Below are 10908 nucleotides of genomic sequence, written 5' to 3'. Positions count from 1 at the left end.
GTTTTAATCATCACTGTAATTTTAGGAAAAGTCCACTGGTAGAAAGTTATTCCGTCGGGTCACTGGGTCAAGTCGGGTAAAAATGGTCCCAACTTCATTTTACTCAACAGTTGTACTCAACATAACTAAATTAGTCACTGAGGCCGAATTTGGCCTTGGATATTGTTCCGGTTATATATGGAACCTCTCTAGAGCCAACCGAAAATAGGCCAATTTTATGTTTCTTCTTATTCGTCGCAATTTGGGAGTTAAATATCATAATTTGCAAAAGCTAACTCAGACATGGTCGTGGGAAATCATTTGAAGAATATTCGGCCACCTAGATGACAGGTCCAGCGACTTAGTTGTAAACCAGGTTTATTCCCAAGTAGCACACCATGTCATTAATAAATCACAGCAATTTGTGTGTAACAAACTCAAAGAAAATGACAAAGCCAATGTAACGAAATATTTAACAGCTATGTAACGAAAAAAGCGCAGGAGGTGGAGCCAATATGTAACAAGTAAAGAAAATTATAACTAATCACATATGTAATTCATATGTGACTAGTTATAATTTGCTTCACTCGTTTAAATTGCTACAACTGTGCAACAGACAAACACCGCAAGTTAATTGCAGAATCCTGGACAAAATTTTACCAAACTACATGCCGTTAAATTTAATGTTAGCCAAACAACATATTTACAAAAGAAAAACAAAATAAAAAAGGGAATTTTAAGCCATTTAATTATTTTAAGCCTCTTCATATTTATTTTCATACTTAATTTACCGCAACTTTTAATGCGATTCAATATTTACCGTGATATTTTATATGATACTTTGGAAAAATACATGTGCCTCGAAAATATAAGCATTTTCTCCTGACATTTTTGAAATATTAATCGTCGGTGCATGCAATATATTCACGATACTGATCTCTTTTCGATTCACCATCCACCATCTCACTTGCACTACCTTCTAAAAGATTTAAGCATAGGTACGCATTCATCAATCCTGATTACATTGCTTATAATTAAAATAAGTTATAGTAGAAAGTATCAAAAAATCATTTTTTTAAGTTTTCGAAAATGTTCAACGTTAGATGCTTGATATTCAAGAATAATGCAGATTAGTCATATGCAATCTTCAAATAATTGTAGATATACAGAAATTTATGACCAGTAGTGCATAGAAATAAATCAAATCACTGTCTAGTTTCATATTAGTCACTCGTGATTGAAGGTCATGTTTTGACTTATATTAAATTTATTTGCAACCATTCATAGAGTTTCTTTGTCACCAACTTCATACTGCTTCAGGTTACATATAAACGAGTAAGATGCGTTGTAACGACAAAGTAACTTTTTGTGCATTCTGAAAGAAGTACCAAAACGTGATGCACAGTGGGAATCATAATAAAAAAAACCTTATCATAATAAATATTAAATATTGTTTTGTATGAGTATTTTTATTGTCTGAATGTTCAAAACATATTAATACTCTCGTGATTAGAGACCTTAAAGAGAATTATATTTTATCCTTTTATTTTCCTTGAAAATTGTTTGCACAATTTGATCATATAAACTTCCAACGGGTACTTTGTAATAAAAAAAAATGATGAATGATAAGTCCATGGTTCATCATTAAGAAATAATATTCTGTCCAATAAGAAGGATAGTTTAACCCATTGTGCAATACAATAACATAATTGTTACATTATTGTTGCAGTTATGTCAAAAAAGTTAGCAGGCAACCTCGACAGTCTTTTCTGAGATATATGCTGCAACGCAGCTGTAACTTTCTTTGTTGACTGTTTACTAGGTGTTGTTTGTTTAGTCTTGTTCTAAATTTATGGTAAAAAGTAATCTTCAAATTAACAAATGAAGAAAATTAAATTGGTTGTGAATTTTAATAGATGAACGCTTTAAAATATATGGAAAAGGCTCTGTGTTGTCCGCAAGTGTCGTGCGTGTAATCGTCTGAAAACCGAGTGTAATGAGTGATCTTTGTCATCAGTATTGAAACCATTTCGACCCAGAAATTCAATGGTATGCCGTAAGTAAACATATACACAGCGTAACAAAAATGACACTTTTGCGTGTCTCAAGAATCAAATTATGTGTCTCTAGTAGATTTGGGGTTGCTGAATATGGTGCCATTCTCAGAAATGTTCCAGCACGTCACAATTTTTAGCTACAGGTCGCCAAAGTTGTATAAAACACTGGTTTTATTAATGTTTACATGAAAATTAAAGTACAATTTATCAAACTTTTTTGTAATCTAATCCACTAAACATGCAAAATAGAACTTGAACTTTAATTTCAGACATAATTTGATTGGAATTGCGCGATAAAATTTGAAAAAAAACGATTTTTTCAACATGCTTGCAGTCTCCATACAAAATTCTTCGTTTCTTCTCTATGGCAAAATACAACAATTCTCTAAACCATCAAAAAATAACTTTTCCGCATCGAAAGTATCACAAACTTTGATGATAAGTATTGTTATACACATAAAGTTTGAATTCTGTGGCAAATTAAGCCAATATATTACCTTACAAGCTGGCAAACTTGCATGCAAGTTAGCTAAACTAGTCTTTTTTTGCATTTTCAACAGCCAATATCTCAAAAACTAGACGTGCTATGATATTTCTGAAAACGGCAATGGATTCAGCAACCCTTAATTAAATGAATAGCGGTATTCTGGTGCTGGAGACAAAAACGTGTTCCGCAGTGATATCTTTATGTTAGAGAGATTTTAACGTTCTATACCATTCGTTTTATGATATGATTGTTTATTGGTTTTAATATGTTTCCTACATCTAAAGCGACATACAATTTTTAAAATCATCTAAAGGTTCAGTCGCGGTATAACTATTTTGCAATTATTGATTTTCTTGTAACAGTGTCAATAACTGCACAGTAACATAGAACTTCATCGAATTTCTACAATGTTACTGAAGGACCGCTTTGAAACTGCTTTATGATTCACATTTTTCTAAGGTTTTTCGTAACAGAATGACAACACTATTGTAACGAAGTGAAATTCTATATGTTTCTCTGCATCATAAGTGTAATTCCTATGTAATTCAATTTTTTTTTTTTCTATTTTTCTTATTCACTGGACAAGTTACAAGTGCTACTTGGGTTACAAAATGGGAAAATTTCAAGCTTAAGGAATATGGTCAACTATTCTACTAATCTAGGTGGCCAATAGCTTTAAAACGATCTTATTCGATCAAGTTCGAGCTACTTTTTCAAAATAATAATGTTTAGTTCCTAAATTTGCCAGTTTAATAGAAAAATAAAATTGGCCTAATTGGCCTACTGTTTTTGCAATTTCTCTTCAAAATAGGTTGTTTTTTATCACGCCAATCTGTCATGAAACGGTCTACTTTCCACAGAGTAATGCAGTATTGTAATATTAATTACACAAATGAAATTAGTTGCGTAATTTACATTACGCAATGCCTTTTCAACATTACGCATTAATATTAAACATCGCGAGTGTGTGATTTTTGTTATGTGTTGGTATGCACTCGGGGGCTGCTTTGTGCTGCGAACTTTTCCACCACTGCTTTACACTCGAAAACTTTTAGTTATGATTTTCATGCCACTTGATGGTGCATACAAATACGTCGTTGATGTAGTGCTTCATTCAAAGGGCAAGTATCCACTTCCCCTGTTAAAACTACAAGCTTGGTGAAATTATCCTAACATATTCTAGGCGATTCACAAGGTTGATGCGTTGGCGAGATGGACCGTGATCGGTCTTAGCCGTCTAATTTGACATCCCAAAGAAAAAAAAAAGGTTGATGCGCACAGCTTCTTGAAATTGGTAAACTGCAAATGTATAAGTTATGATCCAGTTGCATATACTTAAAAAACATGATTTCCAGACATTTGTACGATGCACAGATAGCTTCCAAATAATCAATGTTTTAGGAATTAAAACAAAAAGGTTTGCGTTTGCAGGAGTTCCAACTTGAATAATATGAAGATATTATCAGCTTCAGTTTGAACAAAAACTGATTGAATTGAAGGAAAAGATCAACGTTATTGACCAATTTGATTGTATTATTTATTGACGACAATAATAATAATTTGAGCAATAACGTTGATCTTTTCAAAATGATAATATTTTGCTGTTGGCAAAATATAGTTTCATTTACAAAACTCAAGTACCTTAACACCCCATTTTGTGGTTCCATAAAAAATCACTCATTTTCATGATTATCTCATAAATCTGTCATAGGATCGTCATCAGTGTTATTGGCTTTTGATATACAAATCTGTTACACTTTTAACGGGAAATTTATTTTATTGACTCAAATATAAAAGAAAACATCCCCCAGGAATTCATTTAGAATTTCTTCAACGAAATTTTTCATCAGATATTCCATCAAATCCAGTAAGATTATATTCTGAAAATTCCGCAAAGTAGCCATACAAGTTTTTTATCGGAATTTTATATGAAACTAGTCTTTGTATTACTTTGAAAAAATTTCACTTATTCCGCGAGAAATAATTTCACGAGCTTCAACAAACAACAAAATCAGTCAGAAAATCTTGAAAAATCTGTCACTTATTGCTCAATTGCTATGCTTATGTTTAATTTTTAGATTTAAACCTTCTAGTTCTACGTTCATGATGACGACCCGCTGTCAAAAAGTTCAATTTTTATTGAATAATACAAAAGGATTAGCCTCAAAAGATACACCGGTCTTAGGTTTCATGGAAACTTTAAAAGAGTTCTGCCAGACACGGCTTCAATTTTTTTCCAAATGCTCCATTGGAAAATCCACCAAAACGTTTCTCTAAAAATCCTTGAACAAAAAATATTATATATTTTATTACTGTATTACTGAAGCTGCATTTCAATTTTTTCTGAAAGCGATATAACACATATGCAAATTTTTTCAGTGTTTTTAAGATGAAATTAGGACCTCTTATTCTAAATTTCTAGATACAGTTTCTCAGCAATGCAGCAAGAAACTGCTCCAAGGCCTCAATATCGGGCAAAGTTCATTAAAATATACCCTTACAGTTTTTTTTGCATGATAATGTGTTGGCAATGTACGGGGTTGGTAGTCTAATAGCTATCTCTTTTGTTTCTTAAGCAGAAGGTCATGGGTTCAATCCCAGGCCCGTTCCTTTTTCATAATTGTAACATTCTTCCTAACAGCTATCTTTCTGTATCTTTCTGCGTCATTCTTGACAATGACATCAAACATATTTAGTTCTATTTATCGCTAGAATTGGATAAATCGACTCAACCGCTTACCACAGTGGTATCCTCACGATCTAATACCCCATCAATCACTAACAAAACATTCCTACTTCCAAATTAGCTATGGGAAATGCAGTAGAGTCTCTGGTTTCTTAGTAATGACCATCTAATCAACACTCCTTTTTCCCCTCGATGGACATGAGGACGTGGCTTGCGTCGTCAATTTAGAAATGCAAGGATGATGTGATTGTACATTGAAGATGGTAAATAGCTAAAACCCAAGCTCTCCTTTTGAATGCTTCTTTGTGTAATACCACTGTCCTGATTGTTCACGGAGTAGCAACTACGAAGTGTGTATCCCATCAGTTGATCGTTTGATCATTAATCGATCGAATGTTCATGACATTCCTCGAAAAAACTTAGAGAAATCAATACTTTTGCAGGTGCTTCTAAAACTCATAATAATTCAAAAGGATTCGCTGTTAATTCTACAAAAATAGATGCTGTGTTTAGATAAAAAGCAATTTCTTCAATAATTTTGCCCTTGATTGTACCAGTAATTTCATCAATTGCTCTTCAAAATCCACCATCAGAAACTTCTTGTACAGTAAGAATACTACATACCTTCAGCAATGTTGAAAATTCTTTCCGTGATTATGTAGTTGGTCCTTTAGCTGTTTTTTTTAATGAAAGATTAAAATTAGCATTTCTTGAGATTTCTACGGGATTTATTTTAGGTTTTCAAAAATGTCATCAAAAATCACATTATAAATTTACTTTGATCCTGAATTTGAGCATTAGACATAATGGCAAGATTTTTCTCAACACTATTAATGAACTGAACTATTAATACTTTTGGTAATTTTGTGAAGAATCTTTGAAAATATTGAACAAAAAAAAAACTCCTCTACCAAATTTTTTTCAAGGAATTTTCAATAATTTTGAATCCTGTTTTTATTTACTATTGGAATTCGTTTAGAAGTTATTTTTCGATACTTTTCCAGAAACAGCGTCGAATCATGGAATCGTACGAACATTTACTTAGATTTTTCTCTAGAAAGACCAATCAATTTTCTGTTCGTTTGCACATCTGACATCATTTTCTTCATTATTCTGAGGAAATCTTTTTATTTTTATTTAAAACCCAGGGAGATCTTTTTACGTTTTGTTGGGCAATTCTTTAGATACAACCTTAGATAATTTTATGAAAAAAGCTTTGGATTCTTTTCAACTTTTTAAGGGTTTGGTTTTTTGAATTAGTATCTGAATAAATCTCTTGCTTAAGAATCTTGAATCAAATGGACGAATTATGTAAAAACAAAATTCCTTATGTATTTTCAGATACAAATTTTCAAGAATATTTTGAATTAATTGCGAAACACTTTATAGAAACGCTCTTGCTGTATTTCTATTGTTAAATCAGGAAGAATCCTGTTAGAATCGATAAGGGATAATAAAAATATATATACTTGTTAAAAATTGTAGAAAAATCTTTGAGAAGTGCTAAAGCAAACTTCCGATGAATTTCCTGAGAAAAGTTTGGAAACATTTCTAGTACTTCTTCCAAAGTTTTTTTTTTATTCCAAGTGTGAACAATCGTAGGCAATATTTACAACATTAATTTAAAAAAAAAATCAACAGGAATTATTTGAAAAAAAAAAAACCTTGGATATTCTAATTCTAAATAAAAAATAAAAATCTCATTTAATAAATCTTGTAGAAATCATTGTAGACATTTTCGGATAATACTCTACAAGTATTGGAGGGAAATTTTTGAATGGTTTTTTTGGACATATTCATGGTTGAAAATCTAAAATATAGGATATATAAATATAGGAGGAATTTTAGTAAAATCCCTGAAAGAGTAAAACTAATGTAACCTGTGGAGACTAATGTAACCCATATAAACTGTGGGAAGATTCTCTGCAAGAACAAATGATGGATTTGTATGAGATTTTAGAATAATCATGGAGCTAGAAAATTATAGGAGTGACCCATTTCACTTAAAGACGTTTCGCATAAAGCATGTATGAAAAGAACAGGTAGAATTTCCAAATGTTCTTATGCGAAACGTTTTTATGCGAATCGTCTTTATGTGAAATGGACTACCTTCGAAAAATATACAAACGTTTCTGAATATAAACATGCAAACACCAATTATTTTTGAAAATTCCTGAAAATTCCGTCTTTCCGGACCTGGTGTAGCGGTTAGAATACAGACCTCTCACGCCGAGAACCTGGAGTCGAATCCCATCTCCGGAGATAGTCACTTATAACGTAATGGTTGCAGTGACGACTTCTTTGGAAAGGAAGTTAAGTCGTTGGTCCCGAGATAAACTAACCCAGGACTTAAAATCTCGCCAATAAAAAAAATCCTATACTATTCCTAGTGGAACCCTAGAATATACAATCGCACTTTTCATGGATTTCTGAGTTAGGTCTTTCTTGGAGGGTATCTTTTAAGAAAGAAAGTTTGAAATTTACCATGAAGAAATTGGAAATTTATGAAAACTGCTGACCGAACATCGAAACAAAATTATAAACAATTCTCAATAATCGTGTTTATTGCATTAGATTGTATCTCTAATATTACGATACGCTAGGGCTCGCTATGCCTCCTCCAGGAAAAGCTACGCCAATGCCCCTTTTATTCTCACACTTGATTGAGAAAAATAGAGTTTTTGGAAATGTTTGATGAACTGTTGAAGTATTGAAGGGCTCATCAAATGACATGATTCAAACAAGCTGTCTCATAAATATCATGTAGGTATGCTTTTGAACTTAGTTTAGAATTTCCATAGACATTAATATTTAGAGAAATATAAATGTTTTTTTTTCATGAGCAGGTTACAACTTTCAGAGAAAGACGTTTAATGAGATTTATTCTGTAAATAATGAAGTTCAATTTTAAAATTTACTAGCTTTCCAACAAGTTGTAAGATTTTTGAGACTTGATTCAGATTTAGTGACACCAAATTATTTAAGAGGGTAGCACATATTTATCATTTTGGAAAACTATTACAGTGATTGATTAATCTACTTCTCCCCGGAATCAAAAAGTTACCTTTTCGATTTTTATAAATGGTTTTTGATATTATCACAATTTGTCAAAAAAAATCACGTAATTGATTCGATAATAATTATGTCGGTACAGGTTATAAAAATATTATAATTATTATTATTATTTATTATAGAGGTTTGACCTAATGTAATTCGCCTCTGAGGTTTTGGAAAATATTTTGACGATTATACATGCATATCACCAAAAGTTATAGCACATAATCGTTTGAAAGTGATCAACTTCACCCCATAATACGGTACGTAGCGCAGTGCAACAGATTTAGAGTGCACCTCTCTATTGGGTGTATCGTTCCAGCTTCCCGCCTTTGAACGCACGCTCGCGATTGACGTTTGGACCAGTTTACCCAAAACGCGAAGCAGGCACGCTCAGTCAACCACCCAAAAATTGAATGAAATGAGTGATTAGTGTAAATTAAAATTGACACCGCGCGGTTCGTGGTAGAAGGTGAGCAAAAAATTGAAAAGATTTAAAGTAGTCTTGTGTGTTTGAGCCAGGCCGACTGACTGTTGACGCCCTTACACGGATTTGAACTCGGCTGACTTCGTCACGTGCGGTTCAAGAACGCGCTAGCAAGGAAGAAACAAGAGAAGGAGACGGATACCAAACCGGAAAATCTAAATCGCGACGCGATCTAAAATTTTCGGGTGCACCACTTGGTATAAATTGGCCGAAATCGTTTGATTAGGACACAGTTCAATCGATTGTCTAGTGCCGTGAACAACTACTACAACCCCTTTTACCAACCAAAATGGCATTCAAGGTGCGTTTGCGAGGAAGAAACCGGTCGAGTGTGACAGTTTGGGACTCTGAAGTGCCGTTTTGAAAGATGGAGAAGTGATTGGTGTTTAATGGCTGTTCTTTGTGTTTTTTGTTACAGTTCTTGTCCTTCTTCGCCCTGGTGGCCGTTGCCAGTGCCGGAGTTGTTCCAGTTGGCTACTCGGCTCCTCTGACTTATGCCGCTCCAGTTGCCACCAAGGTGCTGGCTGCTCCAGTTGTACACAAGACCGTTGTCGCCGATGAGTACGACCCCAACCCACAGTACTCCTTCAGCTACGGAATCTCCGATGCCCTGACCGGTGACCAGAAGGAACAGCACGAATCCCGCAACGGAGATGCCGTCCAGGGATCTTACTCGCTGGTTGATGCCGATGGTTTCAAGCGCACCGTTGAGTACACCGCCGACCCAATCCACGGATTCAACGCTGTCGTTCACCGTGAACCTCTGGCCGTCAAGACCGTCACTCCAGTCCACAAGGTCGTTGCCGCTGCCCCAGTTGCCTACGCTGCTCCAGTCCACAAGGTCGTTGCTGCTGCTCCACTTGCCTACGCCGCCCCTGTCACCAAGTACGTCGCTCAGCCAACTGTCTACGCCGCCCCAGCTCTGACCAAGACTGTCGTTGCTCACCAGCCAGCCTTCGGAGCTTATGCCTACCATCACTAAGTCAACCGATACTGAACCTGTCACCAATTTACCTGATGATCCCCTTTGTACATAACGTGTAAATTACTGTACGATTAAACACCAAAAAATGCACATAAAAAAGCACAACTATCGTTTTTTCGGGTGGAACGAACTTCCTGCTCCTCAATGAACCTTAAGAAAAAATCCTTTCTATTTCGCAGTCCCCCAGTTGAATGCCAACAGTAGTTGATGGTTTCCAACCGAAGAACCAGTTCTACGGGCAAGGCAATAACCATAATCCATCAAAATGGCTAAAACTGCGACGAGTTCTGTTTTTTTTTTCAATCCATACAGATTGCTTGATTGACTCGCTGCTATGGGTTTGCTTCCGAGTGCCATATAAATAATGACGATCAGAAGCATGGCCGCAAAATAGGGGCTAGGGTCGAAGTCTGCCGCGTCGGGTACTTATTAATAAATGCAATCAAGTGGCTGTAAAATGTGAGTGCGAAAAAATGCGATTTCATTGCCCAAGAGGTGCAGCGCTGCCGGGCTGTGACGGACGTTTTTAATTCGACGGAATGTTGATTTTTTGTTTGTTTTCCATCGTTCTGGATTGATTTGATTGATGAAATTGTTACCTGCAAAGAGAGAAAAAAAGCATAAACCTCATTAGTGCATTAATAGCATGAAATTTATTGGAAAAAGAGTGTTTATTAGTTGGAGGAAGTGTAATTATGAACATCTAAGCGATCAAAGATTTCGAGTGCAACATTGTGAGGCGTGAGAGGCATGTATCCTAATAACTGCACCAGCTCCGTCGCCAATCGAGGTTGGGATTTCTTCTTTCCTTCACATTAGATTCCAGTATTGATATGAAACACTTCCAATTTATCAAAAATACTTAACAATATTTCCTAATAAATCCACCACGTTATTGTTTGTACCATTTCTTTCGGGATCATATCGAAGAAACCTCCCATGAGCTTTTGCATGAAGTTTCCACGAATTCTTCCTCAAGAAATGGTATTTCATCTCAGATATTTCCAAGAACTTTTCTATGTATTTCTGTAGGAAACATACAGATATAGGGTGTCGGTACCAATGGTTGTAATGTACCAGTAGATTGGACTATGGAATAAAACGAACATTTTTCGATAAAAACGACATGTGCTATTTTTTTGTGAATAGATAGACTCTAGTTTAGTCGATTTG

At 34.8% G+C, this 10908-nt stretch overlaps 2 protein-coding genes across 6 annotated transcripts in view; one reads left to right on the top strand and one right to left on the bottom strand.

Moving 5' to 3' along the window:
• LOC5572409 (papilin) overlaps positions 1-10908 on the bottom strand; it is a 352322-nt gene that overhangs the window by 173553 nt on the left and 167861 nt on the right. The window lies entirely within an intron of this gene.
• On the top strand, positions 8897-9837 carry LOC5572420 (larval cuticle protein A2B). Its single transcript, XM_001660299.2, has 2 exons — positions 8897-9051; positions 9169-9837. The coding sequence occupies exons 1-2, from the start codon at positions 9040-9042 to the stop codon at positions 9730-9732; spliced, it is 576 nt and encodes a 191-aa protein (XP_001660349.1). The 5' UTR covers positions 8897-9039; the 3' UTR covers positions 9733-9837.

The sequence above is a fragment of the Aedes aegypti genome, chromosome 1 (assembly GCF_002204515.2).
Source record: "Aedes aegypti strain LVP_AGWG chromosome 1, AaegL5.0 Primary Assembly, whole genome shotgun sequence".
NCBI classification, from domain to species: Eukaryota; Metazoa; Arthropoda; class Insecta; order Diptera; family Culicidae; genus Aedes; species Aedes aegypti.
Note: the sequence above shows the minus strand (reverse complement) of the source record. Positions and strands in the feature narration are given on the sequence as shown.